Source organism: Arvicanthis niloticus, chromosome 3 (assembly GCF_011762505.2).
Source record: "Arvicanthis niloticus isolate mArvNil1 chromosome 3, mArvNil1.pat.X, whole genome shotgun sequence".
Taxonomy (NCBI): Eukaryota; Metazoa; Chordata; class Mammalia; order Rodentia; family Muridae; genus Arvicanthis; species Arvicanthis niloticus.
This window is the reverse complement of record NC_047660.1, coordinates 1,767,091-1,792,847: the sequence shown is the minus strand read 5'-3', so window position 1 is coordinate 1,792,847 and position 25,757 is coordinate 1,767,091. Positions and strand designations below refer to the sequence as shown.

The 25,757-nt window shown below is 40.1% G+C and overlaps 1 protein-coding gene across 3 annotated transcripts in view; it reads left to right on the top strand.

The window, feature by feature from the left end:
- Pcca (propionyl-CoA carboxylase subunit alpha) overlaps positions 1-25,757 on the top strand; it is a 300,754-nt gene that overhangs the window by 143,342 nt on the left and 131,655 nt on the right. For all 3 annotated transcript variants that reach the window (XM_034498630.2, XM_076930527.1, XM_076930528.1), the window contains exons 17-18: positions 5,189-5,299; positions 10,480-10,582. In XM_034498630.2, coding sequence (XP_034354521.1) covers positions 5,189-5,299; positions 10,480-10,582 — 214 coding nt within the window. The remainder of the gene's footprint in view (positions 1-5,188; positions 5,300-10,479; positions 10,583-25,757) is intronic.

Here is a 25,757-nt window from a genome sequence, read left to right as displayed (position 1 = left end):
AAATAGACACTTGTGATCGCAGAAGAGACTTATCTTCCTCCTAGGAAATGTACAGGAAGATACTTAGAGGCTATTCTGTCTTCAACTTATGTTAGAGTGTTTACATTGAAAATGACTTGTGTGGTCTGTGGTCTATACATATAGTCAAGCACAGACATGTGCTGAGCTGCCCCCAGATTCAGAGCCTGGGTCAAGGGTGGACAGTGATTATCTATACTAGTTTTGCCAACTTTCTAAGATTCTGAAAGTATTACAGAATAAGGTTTTTTCTTTTAAATAAGTCTCCCTTCCCACTATTATTTTTGATGTCTATTTTTTTTTTAGCCTGGTAAATTTTAAAGGACAGATGATTTTAAAGCTTTTGTAAAGGGCAAGAAAGGAAAAAAAATTTATATTATTGTTAAGTAAATGCTTCGTTGGTCAAATGTGGGCATCCCCCTTCCCTAACTTCACAATTATTTGTAAGTTTTTGTAAAAGAAAAATTATAGAAATTTTAGTGTTTCTAAAAACTTTAAAGAAATTTAGAGCACAGTATACCTACCTTAAACTTAATTTCCAAGTCCCTATGAAAGAAGTGGTGGCCTCAGCCTCTGTTTGATCCTGGTGAAGTGCACAGCTAGTGTCTGGCTTGCTGTTTTGGAACCAGCAGGCAGTCAGAAGGCTGCTCCAGGGGTCTCCCTCTGTGTCCTGGTCATAATTTCCCATGCAGATGGGACCTGGTGAACTCTGGCACAGGTCACCCTAATTTCTAAAACTGTGAGTCATAATTTTTATAAGTATGTGATTAATGATATTACTGAGGCTGTAAACTCTCAAAGAATACTCCACTGTTTACACAGGGGCTCACTCCATGGCATTGTCTTTTCTGGGACATGGGAAGAATGCAGCCTAAGTGCACAGTGGTACCTCTCATTCTCACCGTTCCTTCCACCTGATGTTTGAGCTTTATGTATGTGGAACAGTTTCCTCATTATTACTGATTTGGCTTTAGACTTTGATCCTGGGCATTAGTTTTTGGAACAGCTAGTTGTGTTAATAGATATACATGAAAAGGGGGGGGGGCTATTTTACTATGTACTTTACAGAAGGAAAACAGATAATAGTTTGATTTCACACAGTAGTTTGTGGTTTGTTATTCAGAGAACTTTAAGGACAAATGTATTTGAGTTTTAATGTATTCTTGAAATTTAGTGAAATCTAAGTATTTTTTTATGCTGTATTTACTATATAATTTAAAAAGATTAAAACAAATTCTTCAGTGCAATGGAAGCAGCCTAGATGCCCATCAATACATGAATGTATGTGTAAAGTGTGATACATATAGATATAATCAAATTTTACTATGCTGTAAAGAAAGATGAAATTATGAAAAATGTAGGGAAATGGATAAAGTTGGAAAGAATTACATTAAGGGGGTAACACAGACTCATATAAACACCAACCCCATCTTCTTGTTCATATGATCATGACCACCTTAGTTTGTATATATGTGTGTGTTTATAAACATGTGCAAATGTGGATGAAGCCAGAAAGGAGACAAATAGAGTGTAAAGAGAAGTTCTGAGGTGATGGGGGCAGGGTATAAAGTACCTACATGATAGAAAAGCAGAAAGGAGACTGAGAACAGAGGGGAAAGAGGAGAGGCCAGGTCAGTCAACTGTGAGTATACATTGTAAGGCTGCTAGAGCACCTAATACTTTGTATGCTAACTTAAAATTTTAAAAAAGAAAATGCTATAATGAAAAAGTAGACACTCATTTGTGTGTTTGGCTCTGTTGTTGGATATCCTAGATGTAAGAAATACTTGTTCACAATCCATTCAGGTTGCCTTTCCTAAAGCCACCACTCATTCAACTATGAATATGGAATTGAATGTTAATGTATCATTCATTCATTCGTTCATCCGGTTACTTACATTTATTTCAGCATTTTAGATATCAGTATTAGAAAGTAACTTTATCTTGTCCAAGTTATCATAAACTGCATCTTTAAGCCATGTGTTTGCTGAGGGCAGGTCTGTGCTAACTGTTCCACACTGGCAGTGTGGAGGGCTGAGAAACCTGGACTAGACTGTAAAAGGAAACTCAGTTAAGCTAAATGTGACATATTACATATGTAGGAAAACATCTTATTTTATTAATTGGAACAATAATTGTAGAAGTTAGACTGCCTCACTTATGTTATCTACTATTTTGGTAGCTGCTTGGGGGAGAGTGTCTTCTGAAAGGACAAACTGAATTGTTAATTTTCATGTAAGAGCAATTAATTTTCTCTCTTTGAATTAAATCACTACTGCACTCCATATTATGAATTTGTTTCCTTCCAGGGGTTGTTATTTCTTGTACACTTTGGGTGTTGTAATACCAGTGTCAGTGTGCGGTGCTGTTCTGTACTGTGGTCCCTGTGTCAGTGTGCAGTGCTGGTCTGTACTGTGGTCCCTGTGTCAGTGTGCAGTGCTGATCTGTACTGTGGTCCCTGTGTCAGTGTGCAGTGCTGATCTGTACTGTGGTCCCTGTGTCAGTGTGCAGTGCTGATCTGTACTGTGGTCCCTGTGTCAGTGTGCAGTGCTGATCTGTACTGTGGTCCCTGTGTCAGTGTGCAGTGCTGATCTGTACTGTAGTCTCTGTGGCAGTGTGCAGTGCTGGTCTGTACTGTGGTCCCTGTGGCAGTGTGCAGTGCTGGTCTGTACTGTGGTCCCTGTGGCAGTGTGCAGTGCTGGTCTGTACTGTGGTCCCTGTGGCAGTGTGCAGTGCTGGTCTGTACTGTGGTCCCTGTGGCAGTGTGCAGTGCTGATTTCATCCTGCCTGTGTTTGCTGTTCCTGCTGTTCTTGATTCCTTCTCTTGATGGTCCTGGAAGGGCTTGAATGTCTACTGTGCAGGTAATAGACTGGGCATCATTCAGATAGCACCAGCCTGTCTTCTCATAGGCATCTGCCTTGCTCAAAGTGAAGTGAAGGTTTGTTCTCTCAAGCTCTCCATGTCAGCTGAAGCACCTTCTGTTGCATTGTAGAACCCAAGATTAGGACATTCTTGACCCAAGTCCTGACCTTGACATCAGCAAAACCACTCACCCTGTGGCTAAATCCTTTACTTCTCTCAAACTCCACTTCTTTTTTTCACGGACACTGTCAGCCAGTTGCTGCACACCACAGCTTGGGCAGATTACATCATGCAGTTGTAAAGAATGTGTTTTGCTGTCTTTGTTCTACCCCGTGCAGTGCAATGTCCTGCCTCAGAATGCATGAACCTATGTCCCCATGCTTTGCTTCTCACTACCATTCTCATTGTTCTGGAGGGACAATGACTTTTTCTTGTGCCCTGTTGTGCCTTGAAGGCAGCATTAGAGTTTGAGTTGCATTGGCTGGGTTTGCATCTTTGACCTGCATGCCCTCCTGGCAGTCGTTTCTACACAAATGCTCACTGGCAACCATTTGCTTTGTGTACAGTGAAATTCTCTGATTTAAAAAAAAAAAAAACTTGTTTTATGTGTATGTGTGCTTTGTGTGTATGTATGTATGTGCACCATGCATGTGCCTGGTGCCCATGGAGTTCAGAAGAGGTCCCTTGGGACTGGAGTTTTGAGTATTTGTGAGCTGCCATGTCGGTACTGGGAACAGAACCTGGGTCTTCTGCAAGAGCAACAACTGCTTTTAACTACAGAGTCATCTCCCCAGCCTTGTCAAAATTCTCAAAACAGGTCAAATTCCTTCTTCTATCCAGATCCCAAGTTCCCATCCCCAGATCTGGCCCCATGTTTCTCTTCTGAACCTTGCTGGGCTCATTTCCTGTGCACAGATACCTCTCTGGCAGATGAGATCCTTTTTTCAAGTGCTTTGATTTTGTCCATTCATAATATACAATCTAGTTGCTGATCCCTTTTGTGTCATCACCCTTTTCAAGAAGCTTTTAAAATTTTTTACCCCTTTGGTTTGTCTAAGTATTTTATCAAACGCTGGGTTTATAAATGAATGTCACCTTGTTTCCAGTGATTCCTTAGGCCATCAGACGTGTTGTAGACCTTCTGTTACCTCAGTAATGAAAGTGTTTTTTATTTTGTTTTTGCTGTTGTTGTCTTATTTTTAATTAAAAGTCTTTATATGAGTCTAGTATACCCAGGCATACTTCAGGCATACAGTTGTTTCTGGGTATTCTAAGCTCTTAGAAGCAGTAATTTTTGGCTATGAGCTAAATTATTACCTTTAAATGTTTGAGGTAGGTGGAGTAGTTTGAGAATTAAATTTTAGCCAGTTTGGATATATAGTATTTTTTGAGTTGGGAACAGAGATGCTCATATGTTTATATAAATTGTTAATGTGGTCTCGAATAAAGAGACGCATAGAAAAAATGCTTGGAAGGATATAGTAAGTTGTTAATATTAATTAGTCAAGGGATGGAGAGTCATTTTGAAAAGATAAACCTGTGTCTCCATATGTAAACCTCAAGTTCACAGTAACCAAGGTGTCTAGATACTGTAGTATGGACACTGTGGAAATGTACAAATGTAGATTTTGATACAATTAATTGGTTTTGATGTAATTAGTTTGTTGGTCCTTCCAGATAGTGAGGTCATTTCAGGGGATAAACATGCACACACAGGTAGGGGCTGGTCTGCTTCATTTACATTGCTAAAGTGAAGTTCCTGCTACATCCAGATGCCCCTAAGAGGAGGAAATGAAAGAAAGGTGTTCAACTTGCTTTCTCTGTTCAGGAATTGTTAACATGCCTAGCTGCAAGTAGAGTGGGGAATGGATCTGTTTCAGTGGGTGGTTTCTTTTTGTTTTTTGTTTTTAAATGATTTTATTAGGTAAGAAGAGACCAGTAATTGGGTTTTTCTTAGAGGGAGGGAGGGAGAGAGGAAAAAGGAGAGAGGAAAGGAAAGGGGAAGGGGAGAAGGAGGGGAGAGAGAGAGAAAGAGAGAGTCACAGGTCAATGATGGTATCTTTCTTAGTTGCTATGTACTTTATTTTTTGAGACAGAGTGTCTCACTTACCTGGAGCTCACTAATTTGACTAGACTGCCTAGAAGGCAAGCTCCAGGGATCCTCCTGACTCTGCCTGCCCAACACTGGCTTCACAGGTGTACACAGTCATACTTAGCATTTGTCACATGAGAGTGAAACAGAGATCCTGATACTTGTATGACAAGCACTTTATCAGTTCTCAATTCAGTCTGAAATTCTGTTTGTAGGTGTTACACACAACATCCCATTGCTTCGGGAGGTGATAGTCAACACACGTTTTGTGAAAGGGGACATCAGCACTAAGTTTCTCTCTGAAGTGTATCCTGACGGCTTCAAAGGTATGTATATGTATGTGCTGAGCTATTTAGTTCTCAGAAGTCTGTTGAGTTACATCAGGTTAATTTTATTCTTGTTTGTTTCACACAACTTTTCTATTATGAGTGAAGGTCTTTTGGCTTCTGTTCCATTTGCTGTATTACATTTTTGAAGTATTCTTGATCATTAACATTCATGTTTTTGAGTATCCATGAGCAATTCATGAATGTAACCATCTTCAGCTTTTCTCTTAAAAGCAAAACAACAAAAAATATGTGTGTGTGATATGTGCTCATGTGTAGAGTCTAGCAGTGCTTCAGCCGTGATGCGTATGGATCTTAGAGAGCCGTCTCTCAGGTAACAGCTTTGCTTCAGCCATGTGCATATGGATCTCAGAGAGCCGTCTCTCAGGTAACAGCTTTGCTTCAGCCATGTGCATATGGATCTTAGAGAGCCGTCTCTCAGGTAACAGCTTTAGATGTAAAAAAAAAAATGTACTCTGGGTGAAGAAAATATCCTCATGATAAATTTAACACTGACAAGTTGTCAGAGATTGTTTCTAAGTTTCAGAAGGTATTTTTTTTTCCAAATCAAGTTGGAGATAGAGCACTGAAGACCTGGTCAGCATCAGTAGAAACCAGTGATTTAGCTGGGATTCTAGGAATAACTAGACATAAATCCCTAGTGAGCTGGGATACAAAGGCTGATTGTTAGATTTCAAGTGTTTTAGGGGCTTGGGGTGTAGATTAGCAACCCTTGCTGAGGGTGTGTGAAGCCCTGAATTTTGATCCCTGACAACATCAAGTTAAATATAAAACAAAGCAAAGCACAAGTTGTAGTACAGAAAGTGACTGTTGAACACATTTACAAAGTGATTTTTAGGTCAGACTATACAATAAGGCTTTATCATTAGTATTGAGAAATTAAGAATTTCTGTTATTTTTACTCTTAAAATGAATAGTAATAGTAATTCATTTCAAAAATATAGGATAAACTACATCTTGACCATGATTATAGCTTTTTAATGGAGTATTATCTCATTAACATTTACTAACCTGAAGTCACAACCACTTAGGTCATTGCTTCTTACTGTCTCCTGAGTAACAACTCACAGGAGACACTATATGAACACTTGTTTAATCAATGAAAAGAATCTTATCCATGGTGTTGATGAGAGGAATGCCCTGGAAATTTTAAGACACGTATACACATGTCTAGATAAACAACTCAACCTGTTTGATTCTAATGCTTAATCCTCTTTAGTGAAGTTTAGAAGCTACAGTAAGTTGTAAGGTAGATTCAGAACTTCCATATGGTTCCATATCTGCCCAGATAATTCATTTGTGTTGGTAACGTGATAGGAAATAGTGGGCAGAAGGAAAAAGTAGTCCCTTGAGTTGACTCTCAGAACAAATTTTATGTATCTGAGCATTTGTTTGTATTCACATGTAGTTATGTGAGCATGAATGTACACATGAGTACATAGCCCATGAGAGAGGCATTCAAAATCTTTCATTTGAGTTGATGACTATACTTAGTGGACATTTAAAATTATGTAAAATATTGCAAATTCTTTGGGAGCCACAATCTGCTTTAGCTGAGAAAATGACCTTAGAAGAGAGCACACTTTTCCACTGGACACTTAACTATACTTTCTTTGTAGTAAGGAATTGCCAGCATAGATTCTGTGCTTGCAGCAGAAGGTATCTTGCCTTGTTGACTGTCATAATTTGCCAGAAGAGCCTTTTACTGTGATTTAATCTCAGCTCTCATTTTCATGGGAACTGACTCTAGGGTTTTTCCTTTTTTTCCTTTTCTAAGTAACTTTATGTTCTTTGTCTTTCTTAGAAGCAAAACACAAATCAAATGAAAACAAAATAAGAAGGACAAAAACAATAAACCACCACCACCACAACAACAAAATGCAGAAAAAAAATCATGGACTCTATTTTGTGTTAGTTAACTACTCTTGAGCCTGAGATTTGAGATTTGTTCTGGAGTATGGTTGATGTACCCAGTGTTACTCCGTTGGAGAAAACTGTTTTTTTTTTGTTTGTTTGTTTGTTTTGTTTTGTTTTGTTTTTCTCTTCCAGCACCTATCAATTGCAAATAATATTTTGGTTAGGGGTGTGACTCTGTACCTACTTTACCTTCTTGCTTGGATCTTGTCTGGCTTGAATTTTTCAGGTCCTGTGCATGCCGTCACGGTCTCTGTGAACTCATATGTGCATTAGTTATTTTTTTTTCCTTTATTGTTTGGGACAGAGTACAGGGACTTGTACATGGTAGGCCAGAACAGTGACCTTCATCTCAAGCCCTGACAATATGGGTTTCAGTTACAGCTTGAGGATTCCTTGGGTTGGGCTGGGATTCCAGTTCATAGGCCACAAACTTTTCAATGGCATCTCGTCAGATGGCCTCTAAGGTGTCAGCAAACACACCTTATTGGCCATTCCCAACACCTACCTCACATTTTATTCTCTGAGGTTATTGTTATGACAGTTTCTCTTTCTCTGAGTGGCTAGCATCTCCTGTCCTTCACCTTCCCCAGAAAGTGGAACCCAAAGTGAATCTCAGCTACATTTTAAGCCATCAACTTTGATTATTTGATATATGTTCCTGAAAGACAGCAGGAAGTGGCAAGAAAAGCCAGTCCAGGATCTTCTCAATATGTCTGGGTCCAGGTCACTTTGCGCCATTGGGGTTACCCATCTGTTTCCCATCTGGCCTGATCTCAGCAGTGTTCATAGGCAAATGCTGGTTTCTTTGACTGCATTAAAATTTTCTATTACATTTATTTATTTCCTCAAATCTGTTTGTAACTGAGGGCACTTTTACAAAAAGGTCTTAGATTTAAACTTTGAAATGATTGAACCTAAAATTTAAAAACGGGATATAGAAGAAATTGTTCTTGTTGACTTTTTACATTTGAGTGTTGAAAAGCAAATTTTCTATGATTTGAAATTAAAGGATAAAATGAACAAGCTATTTTAAGAACTATAATTTCAGTTGACTAGTATGAACATCTTAGATCTCTTTCTCTGGTACTTTGTTACACTTTAACTTCAACCCCCTTCAAAAGCAGTATCAGGATTATCTGTTTTCCTTTGAGAAGCTGCTGATTTTTTGTAAGAATTTGATTGGACACAGAAAGTATGTGTTTATGTTAATCATATTTTCTGTCCTGTGTGCTGCTGAGGATAGACCCACTGTTACTGGGAGTCCCCATGAAGTTGATTAGTCAGTCCTCTTGTGCCCCAAAGAGCTTATGTATTTACTGATCTTAGTATGTTACTGATGAATTGGCGTGTACTCAATGGTTCATTTGTAAACAACTGTAATAAAACCATTAGGTGTTGACATGGGAGCAATGATGTCATCACATAGTCTGCATGCCGGAGTTTAGAACCAAAAGTAGATTCCAGGAAGAAATGCAGAAATACTTCACCTTGAAAATGAGGGTCAATAAAAAGCAGATAGGAAAATTGCTCTAGTTTTGCTGGCCTGGGCAGGGCTGCTAGGGCCCTGCGTCATCCCTGAGACACACTTGGAGGACTCTTCTTCTAAGTGTTTTAGGCAGCCAGTGTCCTGTTTTTGTGAGCATGCTTAGAAAAGATCATGTGGGTCTTTTCATTGCTGTCCCAGTGTCAGAAGAATGTCAGTGACATGTCATGGCCCACAGGGTTGTGGCTTATGAAGTCAGTGAGGGTATCTTTCCTAGAATCAGACATGAGGTCCCATGTTTTGTAATGGTTCATTCAGTGTCTGGATTTGTCCCAACAGGAATGGATGGATTGCTTGGGTTTTCCACACCCTTCCATTTCATGAATTACCTTTCTGTAGAAGAATGTGCTACAGATCTTGAAAAATAATTATATTTACATTCTGAGTGTTTTTAGTTTATTTTTAAAAATGATGTTCAAGTCACTTTATTTCTTTCAAATAAATTTATATACACAGTGGATTCTTTAGCTCAGAACTCCAGTTTTTCCTACTGTACCATGTGATTGTCTGCTGTCACATGACTAGTAGCAGACAGCACCGTTGCTTCAGTGCTCTCAAGAGGTGTGCTAACTACAGACTCTGCATTATCTGACCTGCTCTGACACCCATTGATTCTTATAAAATTCAATTCAGCCAGTGGAGTTGGTTACCTGCCGAAAGGCCCTTGGGCATGTGAAGCTGGTCAGAAGTTAGACCACTGCCCCCAGGGCCAACTAAATTTTAGTATGGAGAGAAATTGTGGAAGAGAGAAGTTTGTTAATTGAATGATTGATTGATCTGCCTTCTGACTGCATGCATAGAGGTAGATGCATTCATGAGCTTATGGATGAGGAGTGATGACAGGAAGCAGGTGTGAGAAGCTGGTGTGCTTCCTGAAGATCTTGGTCTGGCTTTCCCATTTATGGCTGTTTTGTTTTCTTCACCTATTTAAATCTGTTTCCTGGCTCAGCAGTTAAGAAAACTTGCTCTTCTTCCAGAGTATCCAAGTTCAAATTTTAAAATCAAGCTTATAGCTTTCTATACTTCCAGCTTCAGAAGAGCCAGTACCTCTGGCTTCCATGGGCATCTGCATTCATGTGCACAAACTCCTACACATAGATAAAATAAAAATAAGAGTTTTGAGCTGTTGAACCTGGGTAGTAGGAACTAGACTCTAAAGAGCCATGCATGCTCTTAATCACTGAGCCAGCTTAAAAGCCCCACTTTTATTATTTTTAATAGTTTGTAAACTAAACAGTTATTTTCTTTTTCTAAAAGATTCAATACACAATAACACTTCCTTGTATTTCAGAGTTCAGATAGACAGGTAAGGTACAGAGTGAGTTCTGGGACAGCCAGGGCTCCACAGAGAAACCCTGTCTCAAAAAAAAAAAAAAAAAAAAAAAAAAAAAAAAAAAAAATTCCTATGTTAGGCAGTGAGCTTCCTGTGAGCACGGCTTGTTTTTTTTTTTTTTTTTTTTTTTTTTTTTTTTTTTTTTTTTTTTTTGTTTTTTTCCTTTTCTTACTTAGCTTTCTTATACCCCATCACCTGCTTCTTGTACAATCCTGAGTCTATTATAGGCTATTATAGGCCTGGTAAAGTTCTTCTTTTATTGGCTGATAACTCTAAGAGGGAAGTGCAAATGTTTTCTGATTGGCTGATGACTCTAAGGTGCAGATGTTGATGTCACAGATATGACTGACAATTCATTTCCTACAGGGCACACGTTAACACCGAGTGAGAGAGACCAGTTGTTGGCCATTGCGTCATCCGTGTTTGTGGCATCCCAGCTAAGAGCACAGCGCTTTCAAGAACATTCAAGGTATGGAGCGAAGGGGCAGAAAATGTTCAGGATTGTCTTCCCTGCACCGACAAGTGCCAGTAAAAGCATTGCTGATCTTGGTTCCTGCTCTTCTCAGGGTCTTGTGGGAAGTACAGTAAACACACTGTTTAATATGGTGCTGTGTGCATTAGTCTGGCTTTATTTTTATTTTTTTTTAACTTGAAAAAGAGTACCTTAGCCGTCTAATTTAGATATCAGTAGAGGTGGTAACCCACTCTGATATTTACTGGGAATTCTGTTCAGCTTAGTTTGCATTGGTTATTTTTGTTTTATTAATTTTCTAGTCTTGAAAAGTGTTCACTATACAGTATTAGGAACCAATCTGGATGGTTAAAACACGTATGTCAGAAATTGGACGCTGCAGGATGGAATTAACCCCAGGTTGAGACAGTTGTCTTATAGCGCATGGGCAATGCTGATTCTCAGCAGTGAGGTCATTGACCATAAAGCCGTGCTTGCCCAGTAACCCTTACAAGGGAAGCTATCGTGTTGCTAAAACTGTATTATTTAATCTCCTTTCTTTTTGCTTTTCCACAAGAGGAACAACGAGAGAGTGGGGTGGTGGTGGAAGGCCACCAAATAGCTCTGAGCAGTGTGGATCAGAGTCCCACTGCCTCTGAGGAGGTCGACAAGTAAAAAGTTGTGTGTAGTTGCATCTTAGTACCTAATATGGGTCATTCATGCTGCTTCTTCGGAGGAAGTGCTAGAAGCTTAGTGTACCGTCTTTTTAGGAATAACGGTTCAGTAGATATCTGGAGAGAGGAGAGAGGTAATGGTTCAATAAATTACAGATGATTGGTAGGAGAGTGAGAGTGGTCAGCAGAGCTGCAAATCCAATGAGTGTTCTCCTTGATAGCCTTGCAGCTCAGTATGGAAGCCCGGAGCCACATGTGCTCTTAAGATTAAACTTAAAACCTAGTTTCTCCATCACACTGGCCATATTTCAAGTGCTCAGTATCCACATGTGGTACAGGGTATGTGCTTTGGGAACACAATGAGCCTTTTCATCATGGCTGCCTTGCTCCACTGGCTTCTGTGGGACAGTGTTACTGTAGCAGGGGATGTGCACAGGAGAATCTTAACCTCATGTGGTTTGTGGTTACTTTTTGGATGACTATGATATTTCTGCTCTCATTTTTTATATATATATATATATACTATTTGGATTGTTATTACCTCAGAAGCCCTAAGTTGAAGAGGAAGTGATGTGACTTTTAGGATCTGTGTTGGCTCTTCTAGAAGAAATAAATATGCTCACTCATTCTGAGTAAGACTCTAAAGAGCAGTTAAAGTATGGGAAGTGAAAACCACACGTCGTTAACAGCCACTTCAAATGTTGCGGTGCTTTTGCTGCTTTGATTGGATCAATCCTAGTTACACATTTAACCTGCAGCTTCTTGTGCATCATTTTCTTTCTACACGAGCTTTAAACCTGGACCACGGCTACATTTCTATCTCTTAATCACAATAATATGTTATGGCTACTTACTAGCCATTCTTTGGAAACACTGTTGCATTTCAGAGGTCTTTAAACATCTGCAATTTATAAGGAGCCTCATCTAACCATCCTCCGCTTCCAAAGCTATAAAAAAGACTCTCCCCTTGTTTTCTCCCTATCCATCTCTTGGCTGCCCACTTGTTAATGTTTTGAGGGAAATTTCCACATGAAAATAGACAAGTTTTACTTGTGCACTTTGTTGCTTACACCCCTGCATACAAGTGCACCAAGAATCTCTGTCAGAAAGCATTCAGTGTCTATCTTCCTTTGTGTTTGACTTCTGTAGAGTTTCTACCCTAAATTGTAAGTTTGAGCATTGCTGCCTTTATAACTTTGCATGTCTCATTGTTGGACTCCTTGTCTTTCTATAAGTGGGAAGAATTATTTGAGTGAAAGACATAGGTCAGAGTTCAGTTATGCAGATAATTGTGCATATGAATATCTCCCATGCAACAAGTGATGGTTCCTTTCTGGTGAGTTCATTTTCTGTGGAACTTGCCACTTATTTAGTAGCCAAAATGTTCTAAAATCAGCACCACTATTTGCAATAGAGACTCTAAAGTGAGTCTCTATTGAATGCTTGCCGATGAGGGCTCTGCTGCCTGCCTCCTCCAAGCTGAGGTCACAGTCTGGCTTCTGAGGCCGTGTTTATGATTGGATTGGGAATGGAGTAGCATGTCACTCTCCAGGTGTGGCTCCACCATATTGCCATGGGTGTATTCATATAATGTTTTCACTTCCAAACCAGTAGCTCTCAGCCCTTCCTCTGGCTTGCTTGTGTTGGCTGCTGATCGTATTTTCCCAATTTCTCTGTGGTTTTTACTCTTTCATCATTTATGACTTGGAAAAAGACATTACTATGTACCACAGTATTTAGATAGTAAAGTGATAGGGCACATTTCTGGAAAAAAAAAAAAAGAAAAGTTAATGGCAGAAACAATAGTATGCTTCTTGGGTACCTGTAAGTGTGCAGAACATAATTTCTTACACGCATGTACACTGATTTACTGTGTAGTTATGTTCTTTCATCATTCTTCACACTCTGGGGCTTACATGTGTTACTCAGAATTGAGGCCTTGGGCTCTATTCCTAGCTCCAAAACAAAGTTAAAAATAAAAGCACTTTAACGAGCAGAGGTGTATATTAAAAACTCTGCTAAAGGAACATACTCTCTTATGTGAATTGAAAATGATGTTACTAGCATTGTGCTTTGGTCTAGTAGTTTGTTGTGCTGATACTTGCTAGAAGGAAAAATAATGATAATTCCTTAGTCCTTTGTGGTAATGTTTATATCTGCTTGAAATGCCTGCTATCCTCAGCTGGAAATACTGTTTGTGCAGCAGTTAGCGGAACTTCCCTTCCTGGGCAGGCCCAACTCTGCCCCTCAGGCTTCCCAGGGGCTGGTGAGAAGGCCCACCAGCCTTCACTGAAACACTCTACCCCCCTCTGCATTCAGCATTTCTCTGTAACTCGTCTTCTGTAAGGTTTTGTGGCTCTGAAGCTGTCACGTGTGCTTTCTGCTAAGCTGTGTAACTTATCATAGAGAGACGATGGCTCAGTGGCCAACTCTCCCTTCCCTGAGCAGAAGGCGTGCTTGGTGTTCTTACGAGTGAGGAAGAGGCATGGTGCAGAGAAAGCAGTGCTGTCTTTGTTCACATTGCATCAATCTTAAGGTATTGGAGAGTCAATGCTGACTCTGGGCATAGACAAGTAATTTTATTGTAGATAGATAAGAATTTACTGGGTTCTGTTGATTTGCTTTTCTTCCCTTGTCCTTGTGCTGGCTGGTGTCTCATCAGCTTTACATTGGCAAGAATCAGAATGATGTGGGTGGGCCCAGCCCCCAGCCCCCAGCCCCCAGCCCCCAGCCCCCAGCCCAGTGCAGTGTGACACTAGATGGTATAAGTAAACAGACTCAGTAAGCCATAGGGAGCAAACCTGTAAGGAGTACTCTTCCATGACCTCTGCTTCAATTCCTGCCTCCTGTTTCCTGCCTCAAGCTCCTGCCCTGATTTGCTTGGTGATGGACAGACTATAAGCTGGTTCTCAACCTTCCTGATGCTGCAACACTTTAATACAGCTCCTCATGTTGTAGTGATCCCATAAAATTATTTTTGTTACTACTTACTTCTTAACTGTAATTTTGCTACTGTTTATGAATTGTAATGTAAATACCTTTTCTTATGGTCTTAGGTAATCCCTGTGAAAAGGTCATTTGCCCCCAAAGGGGTAGTGACCCACAGGTTGAGAACCACTGGTATAGGCTATTAGGTGAAATAAACCCTTTCCTCCCCAAGCTCCATTTAGTCATGGTGTTTCATTACAGCAATAGAAAACCCAAGTCAACCCCTTTTAACAGCTCACCAGAAGATGCACTCACACTCTCTTATAAGGAACAGTTAGAGAAATTAGCAGTGTTTTAACTCTTTAACTCAATTTGGAATCCACTTAATAATTGTTGTTGATAAAGAGAACTAGTGAGTTCAAGCATAGTAGATCACACTTTTAATCCTAGCCCTTGTAAGACTTGGTCAGAAGGATTGATGAGTTTGAGAACATTGTAGGCTACATAGTGAGTAACTGTGGCTGGCTAGAACTACATAGTGAGACTCTGTTTGAGGTGGGAAGGGAAGGAGGGAGGAGGAAAGGAAGAGAGACAAGAACTAATTTATATTTTGTGTAAAACAAACAGTAGCATTTGCCACCGTAGCCATTTCCAGGTGTTTAGGTTTGTAGTGTCACCTATAGCGGCCATGTTTGTAGTAGTCATAGAGCTTCTTCATCTGGCAGAACTGAAAGCATGCAGGCCCAGAGCTGCCACTCTGCTCCTCATTTCCACAAGTCTGACTACTTTATTAGTACTTGCTTGCCTGCCTGCTTGTTTGCCCTCCTTCCCCCTCCCTCCCTCCGTCCCTCTCTCTATTCCTTCTTCCCTCCCTCTTTTCTTGTGCTGGATAAATTTATGTCAGCTTAACACAAGGCAGAGTTATCTGAAAGGAGGGAACCACAGTTGAGAAAATGTCTTCAGAAGTTCCAGCTATAGGGCATTTTCTTAATTAGTGATTGATGGGGGAGGGCCCAGGTCATTGTGGTTGGAGCCATCGCTGGGCTGGTGGTCCTGGGTTTTATAAGAAAGTAGGCTGGGTAAGCCATGGGTACAAGCCAGTAAAAAACACTCCTCCACGGCATCTGCATCAGCTCCTGCCTCTCAGTCCCTGCCCTGTTCTAGTTCTTGTCCTAACTTTCTTCAGTGATGAGTTGTAATGTGGAGGTGTCTGCCAAATAAACTCTTTGCTCCCCAACTTGCTTTTTGGCCATGGTGTTTCATTGCAGCAATAGAAACTGAGACATGTGTTTTCTTCTTCCTCTCTCCATCCTTTCTCCCTCTGAGTGGGACAGGGAAGGGCAGGGAGTCTTGAGTTAGAACTGAGGGCTGTACCCTGTGGGGAGTGGAGAGCCATTGCAGGTTTTCAGCAAGGAGCTTGCTGAAGTGTAATTATCAACAAGATTTTTTGGCTTTAGATTTAGAAACAGTTTGTAACCGGGTTAAAAATTGATGCTGGGAGACCAATAAGAGAGAGAGCAGTAGCTAAGGTGTGGGCCTGGGAACCCTCAGCACCCATCTTTTTTAATGGGGAGGGTACAACAATGAACTTTGAGAAGGAGCAGCAGAAGAAAGTAATGAGTGAGGCATGGATAGGCTCACACAACAGGCACAGACCTATAATCACTGGGAGGTGGAGGCAGGAGAATCAGATTGGCCTTCTACATAGATATATAAAGTCTTCTGCTTTACTTTGATTTTATAGAAAAGGGAGCATTCCACTTAAAAGGACAACTTTAAAAATATATCATTATATTGTCAATGTTTTGCCATATTAATGTTCTTCAAAATAGTAATTTTGAAAAACCATGCATTAGCACTACAAAAATTAGCATATGGTTGAAAATCTTGTTCTAATAGAAATAATAGAGAGGTAATTTTCATGAGGACACCTTACAGAACATGATGGCAGACCCCCCACTTCTCTTCTGCACTGAAAATGTACCCACCAAAGGCCTCTGATTTATGGCATGCCCCATAGTTTTCAGAGTTGGAAATGGGGAGTTGCTTTGGTTGTTTTAGCCCCTTCACTCAACACTGAACTGTGAGCAGTTGGCATGGTACAGCCAGTGGGACCAGGGCATAGTGAGCTTCATGGTAAGGTACAAACAAGTGATACAAATTGCTTTGCCAAACCGCTTCAACTTTTGCCTTAATTTTCCTGTCTGAAGAACAGCTGTGTTGGCTTCTTCAGGTTCTCCAGCTTCTTCTGCTCTGAGCCTGTTTGAATTGAACAAGGTCACAGAGTTTACTTCATTCCCATAATTACTAGTTCAGATGTTAAAGTCTCAGAGCCAGAATGTTCTTATCAACTGTGGTAATATTGATGGAAACAGCTCAGCCTATGGTGTGGCTCAGTGTGTGACCTTACCTTCTGCTCTGGCTTAGAGGGACATCTCAGGCATCTGACCAGTCCACAGCCTGCCACCAGCCAATTTAACCCTTTCAACTACAATCCTTTAAGGGGAAATTACATTCTCTTGAATTTCCTCTCTGTGCTCTGTTGACATCTGTGTTGTACATTCTTTTCTCGTCTGGCTTCCTGATAAAATGGAGAATCAATGTCCTAATGATTTCTACCTGACAGATGCAATTATCTGAGGTTTTTCTTGCTATTGAAAGGCAGTGGCCTTTCCCTGTCTCGGATGTGATTTGTTCAGTTGTTCTTAAGTTTCCATCTGGAGGGTGAGTTTCACATTTCAAATAGGATTTTAACCACTGAATGCTAATTGGGGAAAGGAACACAGAAAAAATTAGCCTTGTAAAAATCGTTACTAAGAAAAAGCCAGTATTATTGTGTGGTTCCCATTAAAGGAGGTTTAGTTTTCTGGATTTAAAAAGATATGTCATATTATAATCACATTTTCACCACCTATGAAATAAAAAAAAAAAACATTTATGTCATACTTGACTCATGTATTTTCTCAGCTAGGTCATGTTTTTACAACAATGGAGTTGATGTGTTGATGACTGACTGTATACTTTGCTTATTTCCAAATACATGTGGCCACACAATGTCTTTGAAAATACACACTTCCATTTGAGCAACCAATCCACTGAAAGCAGCAAGAGGAGACAAGGAGAGAAAAATACTAATTCAGTCATTCTCCTGTTGGTTTTTTACTGTTGCTGTTTTTCGTTACTTACTATGACTATGTCTTGTCTGAGTTAGAGATCACAGGGATCCCAAGCATGAAATCATAAATGTGTAAGATGACACATCTGTAATATTTGCTGAATGAGACATTTTAAAATATTTTTCTTCAGTTTGGTTGTTCTCTAAGGGCTAGATGTCAGAACAGCCTATTATTGTGGGAGAGCCTCTGTCTCCCCTGCCCTGATGGCAGAAGCTCGTGCACATTTCATCAGTATTATTGTAATTCTGTGGCTGCAGGATACTTGGCAGCTGCTGCACCCCACTGGCAAATCCTATTCATTCTTCTCTCCCATTCACCACTGCCACTGGAGAATTGATTTCTCTCTTCTCTACTCTAACCTTTCCCAATTCATTTCGGATTGTTCAATGTGAAACATTTTAATTTCATATCATACAGCTATTCATCTCACAATCCCTTTTTTAACCTGTCACCAGGGTAACAGCATAGCATGCTTTCTTTAGGCAATCAAGTTTTTATTTCACATGCTTAATGTTGCATTAAATGTTTGCATTTTGTTTAACCCCCATTAAATACTTTGAACTCTGGATATGTTTTATAGGGTAATGAAATCCCTGATTTTTGAATTGAAACTAAATCAACACCATCAGTGCATTTATAAGAAAATGTCAAAAGATTAATTTGCATAATACAAAGATGATTGTTAAAAATCCAAGTTAGCCGATCTGTGCAAAGTAATTTTCAGTAGGAAAAGGAACAGTATTTGTATATTTATGTTTGGCCTTGTTCCAAAAAAGAATTTAAAATTGGTTTACAGAGATTTGTCAGGGAGAGAAATGCAATATTGAAAAGAGAATGGAATTAGTACAAATGGGAAATAGGGTTTTTGAAGATATTGCTTAATTTTTCAGCTTGCTTCTTCTTGTATTTATGTGTAAAAGAACATGATTTAGGTGTTTAATGACAGGTGGAGTAATGAGATGTACCAGAGTGAGATGAAAGCTTGCTCCAGGAGCTCGATTTGGGGGTTGTGTTCGTTAATATCTGCTTGTCAGCTCACTTCCTTACTGCCTTTCCCTTAGCTGCCACAGACTAGTGCACATGAAGTGTGTGTGCCCAAGTCTGATCTCTTGAAACAACTTGGCTAGATTTATTTTCTTTTACCTTTTCATCTGTACCCCAAGCAAGAATTTCAGTGTAATCTGTCCTAGAGATAAATTCTGTGAAATTTAGAAAATACAAGAAGTATAAATAAAGCTCTAGGGACGATAACAAGAGACTAGTGAGTCATGTGTGAGAGGCTAGCTGTTTTAAACGGTGCTCACGTAGTAGGTGCTCATGCTCACACTTGGATCCTACGTCATAGTCACTAATGTTTTCTTAGTGACATTAGTTACCAAGGGATTGTGAGATGAATAGCTGTGTGATATGAAATTAAAATGTTTCAAATAGAACAATCCAAAATGAATTGGGAAAGGTTAGAGTAGAGAAGAGAGAAATCAATTCTCCAGTGGCAGTGGTGAATGGGAGAGAAAGAAGAATGAATGACAGGACAAAGTGAATTAAGCTTCTTGTGTTATTGTTTTTTAAAAAAGAACTTTGAAGTGTGTGTGTGTGTGTAATATATATCTTAGAGGTAGATTTTAATGTTTTCTTGCCTTCAGCTTGCTTCTCTGTGGAAATTCTGATTTTTTCCCCCTAGTTCTGTGCGTCTAGATAGCACTGGCCAGGCTAACCAGTGTTATGATCATCTACTTCACAGAGCTCTGCTCCTTTAAGTAGATTCTTCTTTTTTTGCTGTTAGCATCTTCAGAATTAATTACTTATTAATTATTATCTTCAGAATTGATTACTAAGTCATTCCAAAAACCACAGATAGTGCCCATACGATAATATGCAAGAATTTATGACAGGAACAGAGTTGTCCCTTCTTTTAGGAACACTAATAAGATAGGTGGTTACCCAAATGCCAAAGTAGAAGAGGATGTCTAGATTGTTTTCTAGAGAGAAGAAGAAGTATAAATTTCTTTCTTTTAAAAAAATTAAAATTTAATTTATTTTTTTAACTTATTCACTTTACATCTTGCTCACTGCCCTACTACCAGTCACACCCTGCCACAATCCTTCCCCCATTTCCACTCCCCTTCTCCTCTGAGTGGGTACCCCCCCCCCCATATTCACCCACCCTGGCTCTTCAAGTCTCTGTAAGGCTAGGCAACTTCCTTTCCTGTTGATGCCAGACAAAGCAGCTCAGCTTGAAGAACATATCCCACAGACAAGCAACAGCTTTTGGGATAGCCCTCCCTCCATTCCAGTTGTTTAGGACCAACAGGAAGACCAAGCTGCACATCTGCTACATATGTACAGGGAAGCCTAGGTCCAGCCCTTGTATGTTCTGAGGGCATCAAGGGTTCAGGTTAGTTGACTCTGTTGGTCTTCCTGTGGAGTTCTTATCCCCTTTAGAGCCTGCAACCCTTCTTATTCTTCCATAGAGTCACCAAGCTCCATTCACTGTTTGGCTGTGGGAATCTCTCTCTGAGTCAGCTGCTGGGTGAAGCCTCTCAGAGGACAACTTGCTCCTGTTTGTAAGCATAACAGAGTATCATTAATAGTGTCAAGGATTGGTGCTTACCCATAGGTTGGGTCTCAAGTTGGGCCTGTTATTTGATGGTCATTCCCTCAGTCTCTGCTCCATCCCCTGTGCCTGCGTTTCTTATAGTCAGGATAAATTTTGGGTTGAAAGTTTTGTGGGTGGGTTGTTGTCTCTATTGCTTCACTGGAGTTTCTGCCTGGTTATAGGAGGTGGCCACTTCAGGTTCCATATCCCCAGTGTAATGAATTATAGCTGAGGAAACCCCCATTGATTCTTGAATGCCTCTTGAATATCCTAGATATCTGTCTTGTCCTGGAGATGTCCCCCAGTTTCTCATTCCTGTCAGTTGTAGATTTCCATTCATTTTTGTAGCCATCTAGCCATCTCTCCTGTCTTTACCTCCACCTGATTCTGGACCCCCATTCTCTCCCCTACCCTCCCAGTTCTCTCCCTATATCAGCCTCTTATGACTATTTTATTCCCTCTTCTGAGTGAGATTCAAGCATCCTCACTTGGGCCTTCCTTCTTGTTTAGCGTCTTTGGGTCTGTGAAGTATAAGATGGTACTTGTATTATATGGCTAATATCCACTTAATAAGTGAGCACATACCATACATGTCCTTTTGGGTCTTGGTTACCTCACTCAGGATGATATTCTCAAGTTCCATCCATTTGCCTACAAAATTCATGCTGTCTTTGTTTTTAATAGCTGATAGTATTCCATTATGTAGGCGGACCACATTTTCTTATCTACTCTTGTATTGAGGGACTGTAGGTTGTTTCCAGTTTCTGGTTATTACTAGTAAAGCTGTTATGAACATAGTTGAGCAAGTGTCTTTGCAAGATGTTGGAACATCTTTTGGGTATATGCCCAGGAGTGATTTAGCTGGGTCTTGAGGTAGAACTATTCACAGTTTCCTGGGAAACTGCCAAATTGATTTCCAAAGAGGTTGTACAAGTTTGCACTCTCACTAGCAATGTAAGAATGTTTCCCTTGCTCCAGATCCTTGTCAGCATGTGCTATCTCTTGAGTTGTTTTTTTTTTTTTTTAATCTTTGCCATTTTGTTGGATATAAGATGAAATCTCAGAGATGTTTTGGTTTGTATTTCCCTGATGACTAAGGAATTTGAGTATTTCTTTAAGTGCTTCTTGGGTCATTTGAGATTCCTCTGTTGAGAATTCTCTGTTTAGTTCTATACCCCACTTTTAATTGGGTTATTTGGGTCTATTTGAGTTCTTTGTAAAATTTGGACATTAGTCCTCTGGCAGATGAAGAGTTGTTGAGGATCTATTCCCAATCTGTAGGCTGCCTGTTTGTTCTGTTGACAGTGTCCTTTGCATTACAGAAGCTTTGCAGTTTCATGAGCTCCCATTTATCAATTGCTGATCTCAGAATCTGAGCCATTGGTGATCTGTTCATGAAATTGTCTCCTGTACCAACATGTTCAAGGGTATTTCCTACTTTCTCTTCTATGAGATTTAGTGTTTTATGCTGCGGTCCTTGATCCACTTGAACTTGAGTTTCATGCAGAGTGATTAAGTATGGATCTATTTTCATTCTTCTATATATAGACATCCAGTTAGTCCAGCACCATTTGTTGAAGATGCTTTTATTTTTCCATTATTTCGTTTTGGCTTTCAGTAAGAGAATAATAATTTGTCACATAAATTGTATCAGTAATCTGAAGAGTTTATTCCTTGGTAGATACCAAAATGGATGGGGAAAAGGATGGAGCCAGGGGCATATAGTGCAGTTTACTTGATTTTTTATGCAAATGATTCTGACCTCTCTGAATACAAAGCACTCGTTTTCCTTTCTGTCTTACTTTGCTTCTTTTTATTGTAAAGATTAGATTCTCTAGGATAATATGGAATAATATTAAATGATGTATTGTGTTTTACATGTGTGTGTATGTGTGTGTGAGAGAGGAGAGAGAGGGGAGTGTGTGTGTGTGTGTGTGTGTGTGTTACAGGAGGCTGTGAACTGCTAGGTGTGGCACTGAGAATGAAACCTAGGTCTTCTAGAAGAGCATCAAGTGCTCTGACTGCTGAGCCACCTCTCCAGCCCCTTATTCTCAATGCTATTAAGACAACATCCAGTGTATTTCTCTAACGTTTCTTGCCCTGTTCACCCATTTCCTTTTGTGACTCCCAACACGTGTGTGATAACTTTCTTTATAACACTAAACTGTCTTCAATTGTTAAAGACATATTTGCTGAAATATATTCTACATTTAAAACAAACAAACAAACAAACAAACAAACAAACAAAAAACCTGGGCCTGGACAAGCACAGTGGTCCAAGTGCTTGCTGTGAGAGCAAAAGGACTGAAGCTTGGAGCCCCAGAACTAACATTAGCCAAGTGGGCATAGAGGCAGGCCCACCTGTGATCCCAGAGCTCAGGAAAACAAAGGATCTCCATAGCAACCTGGCTAGGAAGACTAGCTGGATCAGAGAAATCTGGGTTTGATTGAGAGACCCTGCCTCAGAGAAGAAGGTGAAGGAACCATGAAGGCAGATCCCTGTGACATATGCTTCAGGTTTCCACAGCCACACGAACGTATGCATGCCCAGACACATGCAAACACACGTATACACACATGAAAAGAAAGTATTCCTAATATTTAAGGTACATAACTGTAAGTTTGGACATATGTGTTTCTCTGATACCAACTACCACAGTCCTGATGTGAAACTCTTCTGTGCTTCAATATCTGGAATTCCATTTTCTTTTTCTTCAGACTGTATAGACTACCATTCTTCTACCTTCTGAACTACTCATCCTTTCTTCGGTCACCACGAGCCTGTTTTCCAGTGTCCCCAGCAAACTGTCCATGGCAGATACACTATACAACTGGAATTTCTCTTCCTGCATTGTTATTGCTTCCATTCCCATGCAGAATTCCATTTCAGTTCTCTCATTTGTTCTTTAAAACTTGAAATAATTAAGTCCCACTCTAAAGTCCTTACCCATGATTCTAACAGCTTCACAGTCTCCTGGCTGGTTTCTTCTGACTGTTTCTTCTCTGAACTATGAGTCACCTTTTTTCTTAACCTACATGCCAAGTCAACCTTCAGGGTGGGGGGAGATACTGAAGGGGCTGCACATGTTATATGATCTTCCTGAGTGGTCTTTATGACAGCAGGCACTGAAGTTACTAATTAATAACTGAAGTTGAAGTCTTACTTGTCATATAAGGATGAGTCTATTTGGTTTTCTTCTTAATAAATCAAACATCCTCAACTGCTGATTCCAGAAACAGTCTTTTGTCCCAAGGGACAGCCCCTCTAGGGTTTTAATGGAAAACTTGAAGTATTTATAAGACCTTCCAACTGGTAACATTCAAAACTGCAAGCATCATCAACATATCTCTCGGTATGCAACTCAAATTCAGGTTCAGTTCATTCATCATTCGAGTTCTCCATGCTGGGTTCCCTGGAGTCTTTATGCACACACATTTCAAGAGGCAGTCATTAACTTGAGAGAAGCAAATTTCCAATATGGAACTCTCCTGTGTATCGCCATTATGTCATAATATCCTGCTCAATGTCAAGAAGTTCTGACAATTCTAAATATTTTCTCTGAGGCATAAGATAGTGGCTACTTATTTAAGTTCTAGCCATTCTCTGATGCCTTTGACAATGACTACACTATGGGGAAAGAAACCAGATTATGTACCTCACACACTATAGTTTTTGACAGACCTGCCTTGTAGAAAGTATAAAGAAAGTTCTGATTTGGAAGTTCATCTCTTTTGGGAAGCTTACAGTCAGATATATATATATCTGTCTTATAGTTCAAATATGGTACATGGTAGATAAGTAGTTCTACCAGTAAACTGCACTATATGCAGTATACTTGAAGAAAGAAGGAGCTATTTTGACTCAACTTTGAGAGGAGAGTCTGGCATGGTTGGCAAGACATGGTGGCAGGAGAGTGAGGTTGCAGTACACCCTCAGTCAGGCAGCAGAGAGCTGAATGGTCTTGATTGGCTTGCTTTCCTCTCAGGCCTTGGGGGCCATCTACATTCAGGGTAGGTCTTCCCTCCTCAGTCACAGTTCTCTGAAATACCCTCATGACTCATCCAGAGATATGTCACCTTGGGGATTCTGACTCCCATCTGGAGAGCATTAATACTGACAGGCACCTTGTAGGATCCATATGATGGCTGTTATAACAGTGCAACCAGGTGCCCTCTACATACCTGTCTATCCTTCCAAAAAGATGCTCGGCATTGCTGAGACACTGGAACATTTTGAGGTTTCTGTAGCAGACTCTGATGGATGTTTGTGGACGCTGGACCCTTACTGCACAGTAACACCCCAAGTACGTCATGCCTTGTTTCCTCTCATCCACATACAAGTTAGACATTCTTACAGATAAGAAAACAGAGGCACAATGAGTTTTTATCAGATGGAGGCCACAGAGTGCTCACAGGCTTGCACTGGGTCAATGGGTGAGGCTTGCTGTGGTGTCAGCTAGCCTTGGTTGCTTTCCTGACTCATGTACTCCCCTTCTAGGAGAAGCAAACACACTTTGCAGTGGAGGAAGAAAGTGGAATTTGCATTTAGAATAATTGTAAGATTGTAGTGACACATTCAGTACTAGGTTCTCTGTCACTTGTCTGATTATCTAACACTAAACTCAGCAATGTCCATGATGTCTCAGGACAGTCTTGTGACAGGCTTTGGTACTGTGTCATGTGTTGGGTGCACACATTTTAAACTGCATGTAAGTCCTCCCGCATGCCTGTTTCTGGCTTTGAAGGGTTCTCTGAAAGCTACTTTTATCTGTCTTCTCAGTGATGAACTTCAATGTTACCCGGTTGTAAGTCCTCACATAATAAGGCATAGATTTTTGTTTGGCTTGGCAGTAGACTTCTGTTTAAAATTCCTTTAATGTGTTCGTTCCATGCTTTTTTTCTATTCATTTTGATAGCTGATGGTTCTGTGAAGAATTTTACATGGATTTATAGTACTACTAAAAACCATGCTTCTGACCCTTCTTCTGTCTGAACCTGCTGAATGTGGGATTTTCAGCACATGGCTGATTTGCTGTCTTCCTTGGAGTTGTTTTCTTTTCCTCCTCAGTTGAGGAAAATAAGAAAAAAAAAATCACGTGCTAGATCTTAAGTTTCATTCACATTGCTTATGCCCTATCGCAGGCATTTTAAGTGGGCCATCTGTCTAAACATCTCTCTGTCTCTCCCCCACTTTTTTCCTGATCATTTCCTCAACTTATTCATGAGCCATGGGAGGGCTCCTTTGTAGTCTGCCTGTATCTGTGTCTGTCTACCCCCACTGAATACATCTATGTGCTTGCATGACATAGCTTTGTGCCACACTGAAAATATTCTGAACTGGGTTCAGATGAATGGCCTACTTTCTGAGGGCTCTTATCTCCCTATACAAATTTGCATGCAGAAACTAACCTCAGTGACTGGAATTCAGTAGATTATTCTGGATTGGTTTACAGTCCACCTGCTGGGGATGTTGTGACAAGGCAGTTTTTCATGGTTCTTTGACCGTTCTCCCTGTTCTGATGGGTAGTACCAGTCGTTACTGTCTGACAGTATGCTTTGAGATGGCCACTGCCCTAACCTGAAGTCTATGAAACACTGGGAGTTTCTGTTAGTAGTTGTGCACGATTATCATTGTGTGTGTGTGTGTGTGTGTGTGTGTGTGTGTGTGTGTGTGTGTGTTTGCTAAGTTATGTGTGTTAGAATTGAAATTACTAAAAACCATTTGTCAGTTTTTCTCTGTAAGATGTGGAAAAGGTAGGTTTTCCTAGGCAGTTGTCAGGCTGTTAATGGAAGTGGGCAGGCTTTGGTAGAGCTGTGAT